Source organism: Tauraco erythrolophus, chromosome 25 (genome assembly GCF_009769465.1).
Source record: "Tauraco erythrolophus isolate bTauEry1 chromosome 25, bTauEry1.pri, whole genome shotgun sequence".
Lineage (NCBI taxonomy): Eukaryota > Metazoa > Chordata > Aves > Musophagiformes > Musophagidae > Tauraco > Tauraco erythrolophus.
The window spans coordinates 114,485-137,597 of record NC_141489.1 but is presented as its reverse complement, the minus strand read 5'-3'; the positions used below and the strand labels follow the sequence as shown (position 1 = coordinate 137,597).

The 23,113-nt window shown below is 45.6% G+C and overlaps 1 protein-coding gene across 2 annotated transcripts; it reads right to left on the bottom strand.

Annotated features, from left to right (window-relative positions):
• Positions 1–5,338: 5,338 nt before the first annotated feature.
• Positions 5,339–19,772, bottom strand: ETV4 (ETS variant transcription factor 4). Of its 2 annotated transcripts, none has more exons than XM_086626398.1 (12): positions 19,728–19,772; positions 19,544–19,640; positions 19,316–19,363; positions 16,069–16,122; positions 13,494–13,620; positions 12,727–12,885; positions 12,088–12,332; positions 9,751–9,825; positions 9,583–9,651; positions 9,051–9,223; positions 7,890–7,991; positions 5,339–7,225 (listed from the first exon to the last, which is right to left on the bottom strand). In XM_086626398.1, exons 1-12 carry the CDS (start codon positions 19,770–19,772, stop codon positions 7,004–7,006), a joined length of 1,416 nt encoding a protein of 471 aa, XP_086482524.1. In that variant the 3' UTR covers positions 5,339–7,003. The 2 variants fall into 2 exon arrangements, with proteins under 2 accessions (XP_086482524.1, XP_086482525.1); XM_086626399.1 differs by having other exon boundaries at positions 9,051–9,220.
• Positions 19,773–23,113: the final 3,341 nt, after the last annotated feature.

The window sequence follows — 23,113 nt, the reverse complement described above, 5'->3', positions numbered from 1 at the left end:
TGCTGAAGCTATCTGTGAATTATTTTTTCTGTTACAAACAGATGAAACTTTTTTGACTCCATAGCTGCAGATACCCGATTTTTTTTTTTTTTTTTTCAAAGCTGAGACATTTGCTAGAATTGTTGTTTAAAGGGGTAGAATGAAGTTGGCTGGTTGTTTTACACTCAGTGAATTTGAAGAATGTTTCACATTGAGAAGTAGCTATACTGGAAACCTGTATCTATGCACAAAAGGTGGGCAGGGATGTTGCATATGCTGCTTTATTACGTTGTATAGATGGGCAGAGCTTTCCTGTGGTGTTACATCTTCATAAAGTTAAATAGAATCAGAAAGTTTGCGAGTTTGAAGGCTTTTTTTGGTATGCCATTAGGCAGAGAAGGTTGTGCTATTGAATACTCTTCCAAGCGTATTTTACTTCCACGAGCTCTGCAGCTGCATCTGTTACTGTTTTCTACGAAAATTTACACCTGACTTTCAAAAGTCAAATGAAAGAGAAAATACACCTGGAGGAAGTCCCAGTTGTATAGCGTACTTTGAGGTATTTCTATTCCAAATTCATTTTGTATTTGCATCTCCAGTGTAGCCTCTTTCTGACTTATGGTAGGGGAAAATGCATCAAGAGAGGATTTTCTCTTTTTTAAGTGAACAATCATCATCTGTCTTGTGTGTGTTCTTTCTTTCCTTGATGTAATTTTTTCAGTAATATCCTTTAATTCATTTACAGAAACTTTTCCCTGTTGACCTCAGCTGCTTGCTTTGGGAATACCCTGCACCCAAAACTAGCCTGTGATCAGGAATGCTGGCTTGCAAACTTGAACCACTTAACAAGTTTTTTTTAAAGCTAGTTTTATCAACCTGTTACTGCTCTGAGGTTCCTGAGCATTAACATTCTAATGTCTGCTATTGTTTATGTGATTTTAGTTGGTTTATCTTGTGTAAAAACTTGAAAATAAGCTGCCTGATCCTGGGATAAAACTTAATGCTTTATTCTGGCAGTAGTTACAGAACTGAATAGGTGTCTTGGCTCCTTGCTGGGGAGCGCGTGCCTCGAGTTGTTCCGGGTGAAGTGCCAGCCTGCCTCTGTCTAAATGAACGGCATTATTTGGAGCGGTATAAATGGGAGATGTGGTTCCTGTTGGCTGTACTGGGTCAATGCACTAGAAACTGGTAACACAGGATTCTTACAGACGGGCAAAAACCCTGCCAGCAGAGGCCGTCGGTCTCATCTGGGACGTTTCGGAGGTGTTACATGCAGCGTAACTGCAAAAGGTTTCCTGAGCTATAGGAGTACGTAAGGTGCAGTCTTTGCACGTGGCAGCAAATCCCCTCCTGGCCTTTCCCAGTCTTGTGCTGCAGACTCTGCTGGTGTGGGGTGGAAGTTCCTGTAAACGTGCCAGGAGGGGACAGATGTGGTTGCCCTGTGTCCAGCCTCGTTGCTGCCAGCAGCAGCAGCAAATACAGCTGCTGAAAGACCCTTCCTCAGGCTCGGTGGCTCCCTGCTTCCGGAAACGATTCGGTTAAGGTGGTGAAAAGAGGCTTCAGCTGTAACTAAGGGGGAAAGCTTGAGCTGCCGAAGCACTGGGGTTATTAGAACTAAGCAAGAATAAATTGAAGGATCAAATGAGTGCTGTTCTCACATGAGGTTGGCAAAATGGCACCAGCCTTTGGGGTGGCGAAGGAGTATAGATGAAGGCTCAAGCTATGGTTGCCTTTTTTTTTTTTTTCTTTTCTTTCTCCTCCTGGAAGACCAAGGAGCAATGTGAAACGTTGAATGGTTCCGCTGAGGAATTCCAGGCCATCTGTGAACCTCTCTACAGCTCGACAGCATTGTGGCTTGTGGAACATTTAATGCGAGCAGCATGGACTAAACATTGCTGGTTCCTGTCCCCCCTCTGGTTTCCCAGAGGTTGATGTGTGGTGTTCCTCATCTAGCTGGGGACCTCACTGTGCTTGTGGAGATATGAATCCTTCTGAATGGGTGGAACAAACAATCCTTTGTCTCAAAACTCCAACGGCGTGTTGAGGTGTGTGCCAGAGGCCAGTTTCTAAGTGTTAGCTGATTGTCACAAGCAAAGGATTCACAGCAAAAGAATAACTCACATTATGTGTACACACACACATCCAAAACCAACCTTTGGCCCTTAATGCAAGAAAGATAAATATGATTTTTACAGCCAGCCTCACACATGCTCCATCTGTTAGAGTAACTACCTTAACCTCATTAATGGGCTTGTTACCAGATCCAGTGTGACAGCAGTGTGCTGCTTACACAATGGGGGTTTTGTTTTTTAGTAATTGAGTCTTCATGAGATTCCTGTGACAGTTGCAGAAGGCTGTGATACTGACCCATTAGCAGTTTCATGGAATTTTTCATTTAGGAACGTATTGTTCTTTGAAGCCAGCTGGGAATACAGGGAGTAAGTATCTGATTTTAGCAAATATGTTTTGCATGTGTATGTTCTGTAACCCACATAAATCCTCTGGCTGGTGTGTCCATACACTGGAGGTGAAGAAGTGGGGCTGCCCTGATCTGGATATGCTGGTTTATTTGGATCAGAAATGATCTTGTAGTTCTTGTGGCTGGTAGGCCTGTGGGTCTGTCCAAAACAGCTCTGCTTTGCAAGCTCCACTGAAAGCAGTGCTTTTTTGTTGGGCGTAGAAAAGTCTATTTGAGTTCAGTATTAGCTCACTTTTACTACAAAAATGGCAAGGAGGTGGAGGTGAACTGGATCATACTTAGTGGCAGATCCTGGCTATTATGGAATGTGAATGTTGGTTTCTACCATTTAGGTCTGCCACAGTGAGTGTCTGAAAAGCCTGTTGATGGAAATCCAGTCTTAGATTTTCTTCAAGTTTAGGAAACAAAATCTATTGGAGGTGTGGGGAGCAGCCTTTATAAGTTCTTATGCTTCTCTTGTCTTAGGTTAATTCTCCACTGTGTCCATTTAGGACTTAGGCATGCATGTTGTAGAAGCTTCTGCTCTGCCGTATCCCCCTACATAAAAGCCTGGCTCCCTGAAAAGTTGAGGTGGTCTCATGGCCCTGAGGGTGGATTTGGTTTTTACTTAAGTAATTTGAACTCTGTGTTTCTCTTCCCCCACCCTCAGGGCTGCACTCGTGTTCGAGCTCTTCTCTACAGTCCTGAAGCTCCTTGCGACCTGCCCGAAGGCCCTAGACACGTCGTTAAGGCTTTGCTTACCCAGATGACATCAGCCGCCTGCGTTGTGCACAGCCTGAGAAAGACAAATGCACTTTCTAATAACTGCCTTGCCTTCCTGTTCAGTGCTCAGCCCATGAAGTGAAGTTGGCTGCTGTCATTGTTCTTCGTGATCACTACTCAAGCTTATTTCAGGGTATGGAATCCGGTGATGGAAATATTTCCTGCGTTAGCCTCAGAAAATGGCATCAGATCGTTCAGCTTTGCTTGGCAACCCGTTAATACCAGAGGTAATTCCTTTAGACAGTACACTTTAAGGGTGCATCTGGGTCATACTATAATGTTACGTGTTAATTATTTACTCTGCCCAGAAAGGAGCTTTGCATCATATTCTGGGTGATAGATTTATGGTGCTTCCTGCTGGGCTTTGTACTGTTGATACAGCAGGAGCAACAGCAAAGCCACTGCAACAATAGCAACCAGATGGAAAAACAACAGTTCTAGAAAAAAATACATTAGGAAGAAATGGCTGCTGAGAATTTATTTCTGGCTGGTCCCAAAGAATCATCACATCCTGAGAAATAAGCTGCTAGCATAAATCTTGAATATAATGAGTAAACAATAGTAAAAAAGTGTGACAACGTTAGGTGCACTTGCATCCAGATGTCAGAGTGTTTGTCATGAGCAGAACTCTGTCTTTAGAGGGTTTTCCGTGAAGAATGGTGTCTTTCTTACCTGCCTAATGTAGAGCAAAGCTCAGCTGTGAATTTATATGTTGAGGGGATGCTGACTTAAGTGTGTTACACTGGCCATATGTGCTGTCACAGTAACGTGCACTTCTCCCCGCTCCAGTGTCAAAAGCATTCAGCTCAGGAGGACAACTCTGCCGTCTGTATCGAGAGCTGTGGCAACTTTGCTGTATGAGCAGGAATGTGAGTGACCAGATAGCAAAGCTGAAACATCTTCTGTGTGGTGGGATGGGTCTGGCACATTGAGGACCAGCATGAGAAATTTATGACACTTGTCTATTACCTCCAACATCTTTCCCCAATCAGCTGCCTCTCTGTCTTGCTGAACTGGAAACCGAGTGCATTTATTGATGCTTGACTTTCTGCTCTGGTTATTATAAATCTCTGCCCTTTGGAGGTCTCTACCCCTCAATTATGAGAATATGATCTTGCTGATTCCCAGAACTGCTCCGCAGCTATCGATCTGTTGCACTGACTTGACAAACCTGAGTGAAACATGGAGCTAAAATTTCATCCAAATGTGAAGTAGCTCCCTGAATTCTCTTTCTGGAAGGAAGATTAGCTGGGCAGAGGGTAGCCCAAAGAATACTGGATAAATGTAAAATCCTTGGGAATCCTGCAGACTGATATCAAACAAAATCAAGCTGGTAGTCTCATTCATTAGAAACACAGTGTTGCAGCAGGGTACAGCCTGCACCTACATTTTGCCTCCAGAAGGCATAAATACCTGCTTTAGGAGATACCTGACTGTCCTGAGGGAAGTGCAGTGTCAAAGGGCTCCTCCACCTCAGGGTGAATCCCGTCCTTGCTGTAGCCTTCGCTGAGGCCCTGTTGGTGCCAGTGCTCTGGCAGGGCTTGCTCTCAGCTCTGCCACCTGCGACAGGGTATGGCTCTGATTGCTGCTGTGCCCTACGCTGCCCTGATCATGTTACCAGCTCAGCAGGTGGTAACACGCTCACTTTCCTTGCAAGCAACCTGGAAGCATCACTGCTGAAGACAGAGATCAAGTTCAGGGAAAAGCTGCTTAAACTCACGGAGCTCGGCTCAGGGGCCAGTGCGCTGTCAGCATGAGAGCGTGGGTGATGTTCTCTGCAGCTACAGAGAACTGTTCCCCTGACACCAGGTGCAGCTGGAGGTTATGTGTTTCATTGTGATCTTTCAGTCCTGGTTGTATGACTAATTGTGAGGATGTCAAGGGAGTGAAGTGTTCATTTCTTCAACTCCACCAAGAGTCAGAAGTAAACACACATCCCTGAACTCTGGATCAGCTACCCAAAGCTGCAAGCTGGTGTGAAGGAGATGGACAAAGGAAGCTCAGAAGGTAAGAGAGGACTGACCAGGGGCTGAATGAAGGTGCACTGGCCAAAGATGTAGACCAATTTATTAATAGTATTTTTACACTCATAAATAGTAAAGGCAGCTTATCCGAATGGAAGGGTTCCCCTTCACCCTCACTTCTGGGACGCCAGAGGAAGTGTGCTTGCCAGATGGGCGCAGGGCAGGGCAGGAGGGCCAGAAGCTGCCAGAACACCAAGTCTCTGGACTGCACAGGGCATGCAAAGGCATCAGCAGAGCAGGCTGCTCTTGAGTATCAGGCCTCTCCTCAGGCAGGGAGAGCTGCCTTTCCTGGCCCTCTTACCCAGGGACAAGGCTGGGAGGTTTGGCATTAGCCATGCAGGGGAGAGCCATCAGGGGAAATCAGGCTTTCAATCAATATACAGAATTTCCTCTACAGGCTACCACATTGGCAGCGTTGTCGACGCTCTGTATTCAGCAGCTGGAACATGAATCTGAAGCAGTAGGAAACAGGCTTTTTCTGTATGGGTCCACTGTACTGCTCCTTGTCTAACTGAGCACATGGTCAGAGCTGCTAATTGAAAAGCAGCCTTAATGAGGATGTAGTGCCCGTTATAAATGTTCATTATTGTGGAAAAGCAGTCAAAGTCTAGTTAAGTTGCATGTGCTGCATTGGGCTTCAGAGATAGCTACCTTTCCAACACATCAGGATTTCCCTCAAACATGCAAACATCTGTGCAGGTTAAGTCTAAATTCAGATGTTAAGAACTACGTATGGTTTAGGTTACTTTGTAAAGTATTTTCTTAACACACCTCCACCAGGTTCTTTTCTTGGCTCAGATGATTTTCTAGCCAAGCCCAGGAGGCACACTCAAGAACCAGACAGGTCTTCAAAGATCCTGAGGATGTTTGTAGAAGTTGTTCAGTTTGGAAAAGCCACAGCACTACAATGATATGGTGGCTCAGGCCTTGCTGCCTCCTGCAATCCCTCTACCTGAAGGTGACATCAGCTTTAATCTGTGCCCCAGCCCAATGCACGCAGGCAGCTCTTTAGCTCCCCTAAACTGTATGTTGTGCCATGTACACCAGGACTGCACTAATCCTGGCCAGTTCCTCCAGCTACCCTGTTCAGACAGAGTGCCTAAATACCAGATAGCCCTGGCATGAAGTGTTATGAGCAAGGAGGTGATAAGGCAGGAGCATGCAGATACAAGGCAACAAGTATTCTCCCACAAAGCAGTTGACAAGGAAGGCATATGATCTGTGACCACTGTGTTGCAGTCATCCTGGGAAGAAGGCAAGACTGGCCCTGCAGAGGTGAGTCCATGTGGGTCAGAGCCATCCCTTGCTGAGAACAGGTTATACAGAGGTTCAGTCCGTGTACTGGAGAAATGGAGTCAGCAACAGCATTGTGGCGTCCTCATATCTGAAAAAAAGCCCAGTAGGATGGCATCTCCTCCCTTGCCAAAGAGAGGGACTGCAACAGGCTCATTTGTTCCAACTGGAGGCAGCAGCTACCCCATATGCTGCTGAAGCTGTAGCTCTGCTGCTCGGAAGATGTCTGCATCGCTGAGAACAAGTCCCATCCTGACAAATATGAGGGTCTTATCACAAGAAGACAGAGCCCTATCAGCTGTCAGGTCATTATCCATATGTGTACCTGAACTCTTTTCCTGACCAAAGCAGGTATTCATAGTTTAGTGCCACCCTAGGCTGGCCTGGAAAAATGCTTATACTGATGAATAGTAATGAGACATCTTTTAGCTACGAGCAAAAGTGGCACGGTACGCTCCCAGCAACACTAGTATGTGTAGCCTTTGCTGTAAAGCTGTGGAGGGAGGCTCCCGAGGTCTGGCAGATAAGTGGCATTCTCATCCAGGTGAGAAAGAGGCACTGTGTCCTCCTCACTGATGGGCCGGTCGAACTCCGCCTTCAGCGTTGGCCGCTGATTGTCAGGGAAGGCCAGAGAGAACAAGGCTTCGGGCTCACACACAAACTTGTACACGTAGCGCTCTCCAGCCACCTGCGGGGAAGACAGGAGATGAGTGCTGTAGGCACACGGGCAGCACTGGTCAACGCTCCTCAGCAGCAGAGCAGACGTGCAAAAGCATCTGGCTGCTCTAGCCCGTTCCCCTGAGAAATGCCAGAATTGTAAACTTGTTGTGCGGTCCTCCTGTTTCTCTGCTGCTCTGGTCTGCCCTGGAACATCCCCTGGGAAATGGGATGTTGCAAGCTGACTCTTTGCCCAGGTAGCAACAGCATCGACAGTCCCTGTCCAGTCTGTACTGTGACATAATTACACTCAGTTACCTTCTCCAGTGCCCTGGATCTGGAAGAGACCATTTCTACCACATAAGACCAACCCCCAGGCAGCCTTTTTTTCACCAACAGCAAGCCTAGACTGCTTGTATGTCCTTGCAGCTGCATAAATTCCATCTCTCCCGACTGCAGACATACATAGGAAAAGAAATAAATTATTATTCCGCCTTGTTTTATTTCCCATATGTTGCCTAGATCCAGCTCCTTCACACCTTCCTCATTTAACTACCGCAAAGAGTAGTCATGGGGAAAGAAAGTTCAGGATACCTGGCTAACTCAAGCACATTCTGTATCTGTGAGACTTCCTGTCTCAAAACAAGACAAGCATCACTAAAGGCATAAAAACTCCATCTGCTTTGAAAACTGACCTTCTGCATGATGCCTTTCTCATAATAGTAGCGAAGAGATCGGCTCAGCTTGTCGTAGTTCATGGCTGGACGGTTCTTTTGGATACCCCACAGCCTGGCTACCTGTAGAATAAAGCATCAAAGTGTATGAACATCTGTGAATCCAACTCAAGGGCAAAAGAACATTATCCAGCTGATTCTCTTTTGAGGAATGGTACCACAACACATACAATCATTTACAACATTTAAATAATAGACTCAAACAATCTAGCAGCTTTTCAACAAGAAGAGTAGAACTCAAACTGAAGTACCGTATGTCACAGAGAGGCGTTCTTGCTACTACAGAGCTCATTTGCTGTCACCACTTGTCCTCACTCTCTAGTACTCTGAAAGCTTGGGGATGCCAAAGGACTGCTTCGTCCTATGCGACGCTTTGTCTTCAAGGATCACATGTTTACCAGGAGCCCCAGTACAAGGGAACACCTCCACTGGAAGGCCTGTGTGTCTGTCTTCCTCCTACTATGTGATTTTCAGCTTTACTATGAGACTCAAAAATCTGTTGTAAGAGTATGTCAGCCCACAAAAACAACTCATCTGCACTGAAAGGGCCTGTAAAGGTTCATATGTAGCAAGAGCAGTGCTAAACGCGGCTTTAATTGAAGCAAGGTATGAACAGATATTACAGATATTGTCAGATATCACTGAGATTTGTGGAACGTGGCAGCATTAGAAATCACACCTTAGTCAACATCATTTTGATATAAAAATAGGTTTAGACTAGGACATAGTTTCTTCCAGACTTTTCTTATGAAAACTTCTGTGATCAGTAGGGTTCGAAACTCCAAACCTCAATGTCAGCCTCAAGTATGGAGCATGATAAGACAGCACAGGTCACTGCAAGCTTGGGAGTGAAGTGTCTAGGGAAGCGGAGGCAGTGGGTAATTTGACTCACTGCATTGCTGAGACTATAAACTTACAAGCAGCCTTTCTTAAACGTCATATTTGTTTCACCCAAGTGTTTTGGTCTCTTCTAAAAATCTTGACTTGCCGCAGGGTCTAGCGAGTACTACTGGTAGGCAGGAGCCTTCACAGGGCAGAGGAAAAGCCACTTGGGAATCTGCAGCCTCAGAAAGAGTAGCTGCTCCCCCTGAGCCTGTAGAGAAGCTAAATAAGTGGTTTCACCTCTTCTGGCTCTATGAGCTTGAACTCCATCCCTCTACCAGTCCAGGCAATGAAGTGGGAATTGGTTGGATCGTCCAATAAAGCCACAAGAAATTGCCAGAGCTGGAGAGATCCCCGTCTCTGGTATGGAGGACCTTCCCGGTACCCTCCAGCTTCCTGCTTGATGTCTCCTGCTGAGAAGAACAAACAAGGTGTTTTTAAGGGTAACAGTGCAAAACCAGTTACAAAACCCCCTACATTTCACAAATGTTTACCTGGAATATTTCAGTTCACATAAAACAGTGGCCAGTTCACCAACAGCTCTTCCAAGAGGAGCACTGATGAACCTCACAATTAAGCTACTTATGCTAGAAGGCCTGTTTGTTGCTAAAAAAGCTCAAGAAATGGGACACCAAAAGGCCAGGTATGAATGATAGCTAACACACCTGCAACAACACAGTGTAACAAACTACGTAGACGGTGGTCAAGTGACTAGCAAATATGCTGGATAACCCTATCTGACACCCAAACTGCGAGCCGTTCTTTCCCTGACCTTCAAATTTTTCTGGAACAACACAGACGTCATCAGTAAAGGACCTCATCTGCTTGTCATAGCTGCAGCCTGAAAAAGAAAGCAACGTAGGCAGTCATGGACAACGACAGGGTAGTACTAGAAGGCAACGCGATGTAGGGAAAAGAACACAGTCACTGAGTTTCTTACCTAATGTATCTTCTGTATTCGAATAGTTTGGATAACGCTCAACATTTATGTACGTGGAACAACAGCCAGGAACATCTACAGAACAATTAACAAGCTTATTTAATGAAAAAGCACAGGAGGCAGAATGTTCTTGCTGTCTAGAGGTGGATGGGCAAGCGCAGCTGCCTAACCAACGTTCTCTTAGGGCCCTCCTAAAGGGATAGTGGCAGACCAATAACTTTTTATGTCTCAGCTCTCCCAACTTCATCTTCATCATGATTCCAATAAGGAACATGACGTTCTTCAGAGTAGCCAGGATAGCCAGTCCATCACCTGTACACCGTTAGTACAAAATCTTGGACAAAGGCTAAATTTGTATGACACCGCTCCCTCCGTTTAAGATAACTATGCATTCTGCCACTATTTTCATGGGTGGGAAAGCATTACATTTTTCCAGGGGTACTATGATGATGTTAATGGAGAGCAGCATCTGAATGCTTACTACAGATCATGTCTCACAAACGTAATTTCAGATATCTTAAATCTCTCTGGCCTTTTCACATCACAATAGGGCATTCTCACAAGCAATTGAGAAAACATAAAGGAAAAAATAGCCTGAGTTTGAAAATAAGCCGAAAATCTTTTCATGATCTCTGTGCAGCATCTATTGTTGCCTGGACACTGCAATTTATATCTTCTGTATCTTCTGTTTTCTGAATCCTGCATTTTCTGAATCAAACCTGTTTTCCAACCACAGCTGAAATGGAAGCTGTAAGTGGGAGCTTTGGAAAGATTTACCTCATGTTTCCCTCATAATCCTGTGTATAGCCATTGCTTTCAGCAGGCATTTTGCTGATGCTAAGGGCAGAAGGGTACTCTGAGCTGGCAGACTGTGTGTTATTACAATTGTAAACTACTCTCACAAAAAGCATCTTCTGGGTTTGCACATTTTCTTCCCCTGTCTGGACAGAAGGACCCAGTGAAAGTGTAATATCAGCATAGCCACGATGATGGATTCTATACCCTCATAGGAGCTTTTTATTTATGTATTTATTTCTGCTAAAGGAAACAATTCAAAATGTCCATTAAAATACCAGGAAACCAGAAGTAATATTCTCTCTAGAAGAGGATATTGCTATGTCAGGGTACATCTTTGGACAAGTCTGTTGAAAAAATAAGATTTATCCCTTGTGGAAAAATTAGAGTATTATCTGATTGATCTAGAATCTAGAGAGCTGTTTTTGGGATTATAAACTTTTTCCCTTGTGATCCTCTGAAATTTCTGCTATCTGCTCGGTGTGTCCTGTTGCTACGGGAAGCAGCAGGTGGAGGTTGGCACTGCAGGAGACACAGAGCAGCACACTTGCACTTAGCCATGTCCACCCAGACCCCGCTCCACGCTTACACCTGTCCTTGGAATTGGCCAGTTTACTGTGAGCCACCCAAGTCTGTTTACTCTGTTTTAGCTTTAGACTTTCAGGTCTGTTTGTCAGAATAAAGCTTGTTTATCTTGCACGGTAAGCTCCCAACGGGGCATCAGCTCTCTGTGACCTGCTGCAGTGAGTTTCCAGGGGGTGTCAGCTGCTGGTGAGACCTCGGCAGTGACAGCTGGGCCGGGAGCGCTGCGGCTTTGCCTGCGAACTGAATCCTGCTGTCTGCAGCGGGGCAAAGGCGCGGGGCCAGGCGGTGGTGTGAGCTGCAGCTCAGGGCTGCGCAGGGCAATCCCTGCACCCAGAGCCACTTCCCTTTGCCAGTGCTTGAAGGTCCCCCCCTACTACAGGGATCCGAGACAGTTTTTCTGTACAAACTCCAAGGCACTTGATTCCTTCCTTTCTGCTGCCATTTACAGAACATCTTCAGAAGAATTTCTTCAAAGCTGACCTCACTTCTCTCCCTTTCTACGACCTACCCGCTCACACATCCCCCTGAAGACAAAAACTCCCTGTGAAACTCGGAATGCTCTTTTCTCCATTTCTGGTGGTGTGACTGAGCTAATTAGGAATTTTGAGAGTCTCCCCAATGGCTACTTATTCTCTTGGAAGGAAAATGCATGCCTTTAATCCAGTTTGAATGAGTTTAACCTCACCTTCTAGCTCCTATATCTTGTTAAAGCTTCCCACTATCTACCAGGAAGTCCTTCCCAGGACACAGTATGGAAAGCGAGTGTCACAGCCTCCTCTTGGATGCAGTAAACAGACAGAACTGTTTGTGTTTCCTGCTACACAGCCAGTTTCCCAGATCACACATACTCCTGAAGATGAAGTAGTACTGTTTGAAAGACCACCAGTGATGGATGTTCATCCAGGAGGTTGCTCACTGATGGCTGGTTTACAGTCAGAAAGAGCTAGTTCTGCCTACCTGAGTCATACATGTAGTCCACCTGCTCCTGCTTGATCACCACAGCTGCTGGGTACTGACGGCTGCTGCCCGCCTGGCTTACTTGCTCATACCGTGGGTCGTGGTATTCCTGTTTGAAGCCCTGATGAGCATACTGGAGGCAGGGCTTGGACACCTGGTGCTGGTAGGCAATGGAGTCTTCCTGGGCCGTGCCCTGGGAGGAGGGGAAGGAACAGCACATCTCCACAGGTGGCTGGTATGCAGAGCTAGAAGAGGGGAGAGGACATGGAATGGCTGCTTTCTCGGCCCTCTGGTCACAGCCCTGGTGCAGGGCTGGTTGAGGGACAGAAACTTCCTTGGCCTCAGGCTGTCACTAGGGCTGTAGGACCTGCAGGCATAGCCGGGGCGAGGAAGGGACCCCAAGGAAAGATGTTTCCAAGGGCAGCTACACAGCCCATCATTCACAGAATCTGATGGGCTTAAGTTATAGACTTCTTCAAACTCTAGGCAGCAATGGTTGGTCCCAGGTACTTTGGATGGGGGGAGACCTGCGACAGCTGGAAACTGAGCACTTTAATCGGGATGCTGCAGCCCCTCCTCCCTGAATCACCAAGGAGGGCAATCCTTGCCAGTGGCTGCCTCCTCCTGGCAGTAACTCACCTGTTTTCATGGAGGTATCCAGAGGTGGCTGTGGGGTGGAGTGGCCTCGCAGAGGTCAGGAAGCTCCTGTCCTGTCTAGGGAACTGTTGGAGCGGTGACTGTATCGGGGTTCCTTGGCTGGGTAACTTGATTTCAGCTTGTCTGGGTTGATCATAGGCACTGGGACAGTCAAACAGATATTGGAGCATTACAGTTCTCTGAGAAGGACCTATGGCAGCACCTGGGGACAACGCGTCACAGGCAGACACGCTGTCCCTCTGTGCAGCTACCTGGGCCAGAAAACTCCCAACATAAACTCCTTCCCTTGTGGTTATTGGTCACCCCCACACACAGTAGCAATAAACCTTCAAGCAGAAAACTGGAGAAGGTGTGTGTACTGAAGAAGCCATTCTGTAACTCAGGCAAGTAGCTGAGACTGTGGGCAATGGTGTCAGAGAGCTCCTCGCAGGACAGATTTTGGAAAGCAATGAGGAGAGAGAAGCATGTGATGGATGTCAAGACTGCTCTCAGCATCAGGACAGCTGAGTAACAGCACTAGGGAGAGGAAAAAAGAGGCAAGCCCAGACACAATCTCTGCAGGTCTGAGCTATCCAGTGCAATAAAGGGCAGTCTGAGCATGCTGCCGTGGGCTGACCCACTGCTCAATTTGTGTTGCAGCAGGTGTGCACTTACCCAGCAGACAGACCAGATTGTTGTCGTAACACTTTGTCATTAGATAATGCAGTAGCACTTGGTTACACCGGGCCCTCCCCTGTGTAAGCCGTTACCTGGCATAAAGGCACTGCTCGCCATGGTGGCGCTGTGATGGCTGCTTGTGGCTGCAGGACAGCGTGGGGTCCGAGGAGGGACTCTGGGGCTCCTTTTTAATCTTAGCAGGAGGACTGTGAAAAGCTACTGTGAGAGAGAAATGAAAGATCAAGTTGACACTTTTCTTGTTTATGGAGAGATATTTTTATCAGCCAGTAAAAAGTCAGTTGAGATGTCATCACCTTGTCCTTGTTCAGCTGGCTTTGAGAGAAACAAAATACCAACACACCTTGTGCTCTGGACATTCTTGTGCTCTGCCCTTGATTTAGGAAGGTTTGTATGATATATCAAACTTAAAAGAGCAAATCTAAGGTAGTGTTAACGTGCTCTGTGATAATCTGGAGCACTTTGAAAAGGATTTAGAGTGGGTATTTCCTAAGGTGTTCAGGGCTGGTTTTTATTCGCCTGATGCAAAATGCTCTTTCATTGACATGCCTGAGAAGCATGTCTTGTGAGCAGCATTACCCTGTAACACTACATTAAATTATAGTGTGCTAATGTGGCGACACATTGTAGATTTCCTGATAGTATCATTTGTCCTGTAGGACAGCAAATGTAAGTTTTTTGTAGACACCACTACAAAAGCTGAAGGTTTTCGGTGGGAAAATACTATTATATGTATTGCATATTATTGCAGGCTGTCACCAGGCTAACTCGCTTCAGACATCTTACATAAGTAGTGTTTTCAGAAGCACCTAACCAATTTAGATAGCTAAAATCCCTTTTCCAAAGAACTGCATCACTGTTAAAGCACAGTACAAAACAGAACTCTGACTTCCAAGTCCTTGCTTTCACTGTAATGTACCTCAAAGTTCGAAGTGCAGCTTGCAGTCTCCTCAGCAGCCTCCCTTTGAAGTACCTAATTTCATTAATTGTATCAGGATTATACTTCAGCACTCAGGAAAAAGGCCAGGCCCTTCTACAGGATACTGTGATTCCTGGGTGAGAGGCTGCCATGCTGGCACTCCACAACTACCCATACAATTTCTCAATGCAGGTTTCCCTTTGTTGAATCTCTTCTATGCTAACAGTTCAACATTCCTGAATCTGGGATTGGGGGAATCTCTTAACTGCTCTGCTCATCCAAAACACCAGTGACAGTCCAGGAAAAAAGTAAAAGTTCCTTTTCATTTTCAGCGCACTGGTCTGTGGTCATGGCCTGATGCAGACAAGAAGGGATATTTCTGGGCTAGTTAGAATTTAATGAATAACAAACGTGGGTTGCAGTTTCAAGAAGCTAGATGTGTTAGGAGCAGCCAATTCTTTCCAGCCCGTAATAGCTGGAACAGGCTATCACATTACAACTGGCTCATTCATTCATTCATGGGACCAGTGCTCTCCTCAGTTCTAGGTCAGAAAGAGGAAGAAACAAGATACGTGACTGGGAGAGCAAGCCCAGCTGTGCTGCAGGGCCAAGTCCGGGGGAAGGAGGTAGACAAGAACAACCAGTAAAAGTGTTTCATTTCAGTTTTCATGGGCAAAACTGCCCTGGGCAGAGAGGGCACCAAAGTTGACTGCACCAGCTTTAAATGGACGTCTCTACTCATAATTGGCTGCCAGGCAGGCCTGTGCCCAGGGAACAGTGAGGCATCTTCTTGTAGCCTGTCAAAAGTCAGGCTCTGGGTTCTTACGGCTGATTGTAACAGAGAGCTGTTCAGAGCGGTTTGCATTCACTTCAGGCATGTAGTCTTAGCCCAGCAGCAGTTTCCAAATGAAATTTGGATGCTGTGCATGCTGTGAGGATCAGCTGAAGCAAGCCCAGTGTGAGAAAAGCAAAGTAGTTGCGCAGCCATTGTGTGGCCGGTACCTACACCTACGCTTGTACCTGTGCAACATTCAGCTCCTTTGTAAGGTGAAGTGCTTTGACCAGTTCTCAGAGCAAACATTTCATAGATTTCTAGGTTGGAAAAGACCTTAGAGATCATCGAGTCCATACCATTTGTGGTACAGTCTGTGCAAACACATGCAATCTGTTCAGCAGGCAGCTCCTAAGAACAGAGAGCAAGCAGGCTGGCGAGTGTGTCTCGTCAGGGGTACTGTGCTCTCATGCTGTGGCAGCACAGGACCACTGTCGCACAGAGCCCGTGCTGGCAGCAGATACTCAGCCAGAGGCCATGCAGGTAAGCAGAGCCCCTAAAAAAGCACCTGCAGGAGACACGGCACCCATAATTCCAGGTACAGTCCAATTTCTTTCGTGTTGGGAGGAGTAATAGCACAAATTTTACCTTTGATTGCTGCAGTAATGCGTTTTCTCAGCTGTTTAGGGGTGCCTAGTTATTCACACACGCCAACTAAAACGCACATCCTTTGAAACCGCTCTGCGTAAGAAATGGCGGTAGTTACCACCACACAAAGACACTTTCACATTGTTCAGACGTGGACAGTTAGCCTGGTTTTCTGTCACCGTCATAAAAATGTAGAAATAAAACGTGTACTTTAGCTTCAATGTCTGTGTGTTGCCTTTACATATTTGTTTGGTTTAAGTGTATCCTGCCCTTCGCCCCTGAGATGTGTGCCCGCTCCCGTGCTACTTACAGTTTTCTGAATGAAAGTCAGGCACAAATTGCTCATCACTGTCTGGAACCTGAGCTGCCAGGGGAGGGAGGGCAGGAGGGGAGGGAGAGAGAGAAGACAATTAGATTTGGCACTTTGGATGGTGTAATTAACAGTAAGGCAGAAATAAGTCTAGGCAGGAAAGATCTGAGCTTTCTGCTGGGATGCACTTTAGTGACTAAGGATAGTTACCCTTTGGGATTAATGAATACAGTTCTTCTGCCTGCAGATTTACCCTTTAAGATCCTGACAGTTTCTTTCTCTCTTATCTTGGAAATAAGGACAACAGCAAGTTTATTAGCTCAGTGTTCACAGTTTTCATTAGAAACATAACATGGGGATTTTTAAACATTTAGCTCAGGAAAAACAACTACCAACTGATAAATTTGGAAAGGCTACATTGTAATAGGAGAAATAATGGGGATTACATAGTATGAGCTGAGTTTGGATTTCACAGCCTCCTGCCTTGAGACTACTACTGTCTATAGCATTGCTGGCAATCTTGCTAAGAGAATTACTGACAGCAACGGATCACAGAAAAGAACATGCACCCTGACTGCTGGACAGTGATGCTTGCAGACACTACAGTTCTGTACTAAGAGGCTAAAGTGCCAGTTGCCAGAAGAAAATGTCAATTTTCATATTCATTATTTACTGTATGTTTATTTAATATATAAATAGTGTTTATACATTATTTACATTTATTATAGGTGCAATACTGACAGACGTTTTCTTGTTCTCCCCAAATCAGCATCCATACTTAAAATAACTGGGATACCTAATCAGACGTTTAAAGCTCAACTCCAGGCTTATTTTAATGACTCAGTCTGCTTGCATCAACACGTGCCTCACCATCTTCCACACCGCTTTTGAGATCTGGAGCACCATAACTAAAGCTTTCTGACTACGGGTACACAGAGAAGTGCATCTCTCTCCTCTCTGCAGTCAGCACAGCTAAACTACCTCTGCAACTTTTCTCCAAGGAAGTTTTGTTGTTTCTCTGAATGCCAAATCACTTTTATAAATTATATGGCTTGAAGTTAGTTCCATGCAGTTATCAACTGCCAGCTTCACATCACCGCATTCTAACAGGTCCTAGTAAAAATGGCGTAGAGGAAAGCTTGAGATTTTTATTAAAAAGGACTAGGATTTTTCAGCATCTGTTTCTTTTAAGAGTCATCTATATGCAGACGCTATTCTTTTAGCCTGCAAAGGAGAAATCAGTTGTTAATTGACACTATTAAAAATATTCTGAAAAGCCAACAAAGAAATACCCCTATGAATGAAATCACATAAATATATATATTGGCACATACACACAAACACACACACGTATGTGGTTTAAATTTGTTTCCATTTTTCATATGGCTGATTGTTTGTTGGGAATTTATATTTCCAGTTTGCTTCCCTCCTAGATTTGTTTCCTCTTATTTCAGGACACCAAGAACTGTAAACAAAATAATAAAATGAAATAGCTAAATGTCTTAGCTAAATGCGGTAGAGGCAAAGAATAAAATATTTCATATTTTCACTTTCTTTTTCTTCTGTATTGTTTAGGAAGGTACTCTTAAGTTTTCAGTTGCCTTCATCTTGTTAACAATTGCTAGCATATAGACACGTACAAGATACTAATAAAAAAAATAAAAATTATTTTGTCCATCCAGGAAAACAATTCGACATACTGGTGAATACAGGAAAATAAACACAAGTTTTCTTCAGAGGGCAACTTTTTTTGTTAAGAGTCTGGAAATGGAAGTCACCATGGGAGGAAGTAGTTCCCTATATATGCAGTCTAAAATCATATGCCAGAATATTAAAGCACGCATTGAATTTCCCAAAGATTTCACTTGGACTCTGAGTAGATGCTATGAGCTTTACAAAAAGAGATATCTACCTATATTCTAAAAACATGCCATGGAGTTTGCATTGTCATTTACTAATCATGTATAATAGCAGATTACTTCTTTCTATACAGTGCTACGAGACCATGTGTGACCCTCACTTCACCCCAGGGTACTTAGGAATTAATTCTACAAACACTCTGCTACTGACAAACATATTGTAAGAGATTCTATGCAAATTCTTTAGATTAGTGAGCTAAAAATATTATCAAACATTAGAAAGTCTAACATTGAAAGTTACCAGAAATCAGGACTGAGGCAAACTTATCTTATTGGCAGCTCAAAGTTTTTGAAGATTTAAGAGAAACTAGTCTCAAGCATGTGTGCACATACATTCAGCAGACCTATTAGATGACCAGCAATTAATACTTATTTTTCTGCTCTGATGTAAGTTAGATGAGCGTTTCAATCCTGGAGTAGTCTCCAAGTAATTCCTCTTGCATCCTTACAATCCTCACACTCCTGAATACTGCTTGATCAGTGTAATTTCATTTCAGTTTGAAAAGAACATAACACATTAGATTTTTTTTTTCCTTAATAGTCTTAGTTGAAAACACCTTTTTGAAGGCTTAAAAAAAGAACTGTTTGACAGGATTGTCCTTCACTTGTGGTAAAATTAAGGGAAATAACCCTGCTCAGAATGCCTGTATGTTTTTAAATTATTATTGTTAAATATTTGTTAAGTACTTATATCACAGTAAGTACCTTAATATTTATCAAGAGTTTCTACTTGAGGATATGTTTTGAATTTTCTAGAGAATGGATCATTTGTAGTACTGGAATTAGAGCAAATTCACCATACTGTTTAAAACTAATTTCACTTGGAATTAATGGAACTCCCCACGATTTGACATTTTCTCTTCCTTGAGGTCAAAACGCAAAACAATTTAGACACCAAACTGAACAGTGTGTGAATTCCAGAGAGGTCCCTTCAAAGAACTATCTTAAGAAATAAAAAAAAGTTGAGAGAAGCACTTTGTTCCCCAAATTAAAACAATAGTCTATTGTTTGTTCAGGAAAAATCAGCGTTCTGGCAACCAACAAAGATAAGTGACAAATTAGCATCAAATCGAACCAGTTACAAGTAGCCTGAAACGAAAATTGTAACCAGGAAAGTGGGCCAACTGCCAAGTTCCATTCATAAGCAGATACCCAGCACAGTAGTGTGATTCATGCGTCTTCATTTACACAAGCCAGAGGTTGGCAAGTCTGAAAAAAATACTTCATGTTTGGAGCTAGATAAATAAAGCAAAGGAGCGGTACAAACATCGAAAGACAAACAACTGAAAGGCGAACAAAACAAAACAGAGCAAGGGGAAGTAGCCTACCTTCCGTCAGCCAAGTCTCCTGGAACTGACTCAAGTCCTGGAAGAGGTCTGCATGAAAAGCGAGAGGCTTCCTCAGCGGAGCGCTGGGGAGGGACAGCGGGATGCTCCAGCGACGGAGATGCCCGGCGGAACGAGGAGGTGGGGGCGGAGGCCCAGGGGGAGGATCTGGTCCCTGCCCAGAAGCCTTCACCATCTCCATCCATCCTTCCACCTCCCAACCCCCCTTACCTTCCGAATCCTGCGCCGGCGGCAAGCCCGGGCCCCCGGGTCTCTTCCGAGCGCCCGTCGGCGCTCCGCCACTGGGAGCCGGTTGGCCCGGAGGCTGCTGCGAAAGGACCAGATCAGCGCGGGGTCCCTGACCGGAGCGGGCCCCGGACCAGAGCCCCCCCCGCCCGGCGGAGCCGCCACTCACCAGCGAGAAAGTGAACGGCACCTGCTGGTCCGGGCACCCCTTCATCCTGCCGCCCCTGCGCTACCTCCGCGGCGCGGGGCCGCGGGCTCTCGGCGGGCACGCGGGAAAGGCACAGCCGGAGGCTCCCGGCGGGCCGGCCCGGCCGGGGCGGCTGCCGCTGGGTCCGGGGCCGCGGCGGGACAGCCCGCCCGCCGCCGGGCGGGCAGCGCGATCCGCACGGTTCGCCGGCGCTCCCGCCGTCCGCGAGAGGCGGCGACCGCGCCGCGGCTGCTGAAAGTTGCGATACGAGGCGGGACCGAGCCCGCCAGCTCCCGGCCGGGACGAGCCCTCGCGGCCCCGGCGGCGGCCCCCGCCGCGGCGGGGCCCCGTCCCTCCGCCGGCGACGGACTCGCGGAGCCCGCGCGGAGCCCGCGGCAGCCCCGCCCGCCCGCGCGCTCAGGCCGGCGCGCGCCCGGGGCCGGGCTCCGATTGGCGCAGCGCCGCCCCGACGGGCGCGGCTCGCCGGCTCCTTTGTTTCATTGACTTCGTGAATGAAGCTCCGCGCTGGGGCACGCCCGCCAATCCCAGCCCTCCTTGGCCCTCACCCAGTGAAAAGTGGGAGTAGCTTTAGCCTCCAGGGCCAATCAGATCGCAGCACTCCGGCGGTCATTCACGGACGGAGCTCCCATTCACAACGAAACCTCCCGCAGTTCATTCACGAAAGGCCGCGCGGGCTCTGCCGTGCCGGCGCAGTCGGCTTCGCCCGCGCTGCCAGCCCCGCCCCGCGCGGCACGCGACCAGGCGCGCCCGTTCTCGCGCACGCTGCAGCCGTTTTCAAACGGCCTCCAGGTACGTGCGGTCCGTTCTGGGGACGCTCTTTAAGTTTCAAAAAAGATTTGGAAAAAGTCTCACTCGTGCATCTGGAGTGAAAATAATTAAAGCCCTGGCTACCAATATCAGTTTTGCTCTTACAAATGTTAAGGGACAAGAACATGAAATAAAAATCCTGTCCTGGGATTTGCACACCAAAACAAAAGTGGTTTTGCACACTTTTGTGTGTACCAGGTGTCGTCTTATGTGCCATGTGCATGCATTCTGCTATTTTTTCAAATTTCTCCTTTAAAGTTCCATGGTTGTATTTAACATTTATTGATTCTATTTATCCTACCAAAAATATCAGTAACAGTTGGAAACCAGTGATAATAAGATAATTGTTCATGGAATGTCATCTCCCGGAAGAGAACTAGATATTCCAGAGAAAAAGAAGGAAAGGGGAAAGTTATCCTTAAGACTAAACAGAAACGGTATATTTTTGACATGTTTTCTCTCTACCTTATACCACCAGTGTGATGTGCTGATATGCTCACTATGAAAGGGGTATCTGTTATGCAGAATAACATGCCTAAGGGTTTAGTCAATATATATTTTGATCTTTCTGCTAGTAGGCTACAGCTCCAGTGTTCCCAGGACCCTACTCTGTCAGGAAACCTGACTGAAACGCAGTTCTGACCTGCCTGAGAGCAGAACAAAAACATGGTAGCTGTCAGGAAGTTTACATCCAGCAATCAAACATTGTAGACGAGGTTAATTGCAGGACTGGAATTTAAACTTACTCTCATTTGAGAAGATCACTGAAGCATGAGAGTTAATCTTCCGAATTTTCAGTTTTACTGGATTTGTCTCTGCTCCATATATTTTGTAACAATCTATTCAGGCTGTTAATTTCAATCCAGTTTTATCAGAAAACTAGAAGAGAATAGTTCTCCTGGTTACACTGTTGTTAGGCAATTCATATTTTAAATGTCTTACAAAGTCGAAGTGTCAACAGATACTCATGTGTTGCACTTTTACCTATACATATGGCAAAACAGCAGTTTGACTCAGTTACTAGTGCTACATTTCCTAGTTAAAAGATAATGGAACCTTTGTCACTTCAGATCTGATTTCAGTATATGACTGTGCTCTGAACTCTAAACCGGATGGGATTTTCTGCTGTAATATTTGTTTACTTTACATTTATTTTTTCTTAAAGTATAGAGTGTGTGAAGGGTTCAGAAGCGATATACAAACCAGAGGGGAACTGTTTCTTGCTTATGAAATATTAGCAATATGTTTATTCCAACATCGTCATCCACACTGCCTGAGATGTGTCTTCCCTGGACTTATAGCTTATTTTTCTTAGTCGCAACTCTGAGTTCTGTGTCTACTCCCCCTCCCTCTCCTGTGTCCACCCCCATGATTTAGCTATTTCCATCTATCGTACTGGTTTGAGAAAATCCAGTCCTGAGTTTCAGATGCAGCCTCTGCAGTCTGCACCAGCTATGGTTAGTGCAATGCGAAGCTCCCAGTGATAGATCCTGACACAAACAGGAACAAATGGCAAATGTCTTAGAAAGCGATAAACTGAAAGCTGAAAAAACTCTCTGTACTGTAGAATGTAGCATGAACAGGCCTGTAGTTTTATAAAAATAATAATTAAGAAACAACTGGATGAAGAGTTCACATTTCTTAACATCAGGCATGAAATCAGCCTAGCTGCTCTTCAATACCCTGTTCCCTGGGTAGGGTATCATGAGCAAGGTGCAAAGCCTAGTCATTGCCTATCGATATTGCACACCTTTGCCTAGTAAGGTGATGTAATACCTGAGAAAATACAGAAATCCTAACACTGGAAGCACCTGCCAAATAGTTCCAACCCAGCCTTACTACTGACAGCGTGCAAAGAAGAGGTCAGGGAGAAGGAGCATGTTCCCTGAGCTGTCCTAATCCACTTCTCTTGGTCACTGCTTCTCTCTCTTGCTGCCTGGCATGTGGCAGGAGACATCAAGGATTCTCGTGCTGGTTCGTTCACTAGGATATTCACAAATACCTTATCTGCATTTCTAGCTATTTTTCTCCTGTAGCACACTTTGCAGTGGCCTGCACTTTGACATGAAAAGTCTGAAGGTTAAGCCCTTGCAACCTATCAACTGCAGCTTTGTTGCATTCTACTGTCTCCGCAGCAGCCTCTTGTTAACGTTGTTCAGGATACAGAAGTTGGAGCCTATGCAGGTGATGAGTCTGGGCAAAGACATTTGCCTCTGGTGTATGCGTGATCTTCCATCCAGACTGGTAGAGTAACTCAGGCCAGAACCCTAATGAGGATTTTCCAAATCAACATACTCAAGCAAGGGACGGGTAAAAGAGTGTGAAGCTTAGTAGCTAACCATCTAACTACGGTGGGCTAGTGTACAGAAACAGAAAATGTCAGTTTTCGCTAGGTAACGTGCAGATTACTCTGCAATCCACTTCCTAATGTGTCCATCACTTAGCATTTTTTTGGTATTATAGCTGTTCTTGATGATCTGGTTTAGTAATGTGAATGACTGGCAGATTAAGATGAAAAAGTGTTAATTCTCTTTAACTAT

What these genes read in the sequence shown, in the direction of transcription:
- ETV4 (XM_086626398.1), bottom strand. Translation starts at nt 19,772, where the DNA reads ATGAAGGGGTGCCCGGACCAGCAGGTGCCGTTCACTTTCTCGCTG. An exon ending in AGCTCATAGAGCCAGAAGAG is followed by an intron (nt 7,992 to 9,050) that starts GTGAAACCACTT and finishes TTTATTCTACAG; the next exon opens with GTAGCCAGGCTGTGGGGTAT. An exon ending in AGAAAGGCATCATGCAGAAG is followed by an intron (nt 7,226 to 7,889) that starts GTCAGTTTTCAA and finishes TCTTCCCCGCAG; the next exon opens with GTGGCTGGAGAGCGCTACGT.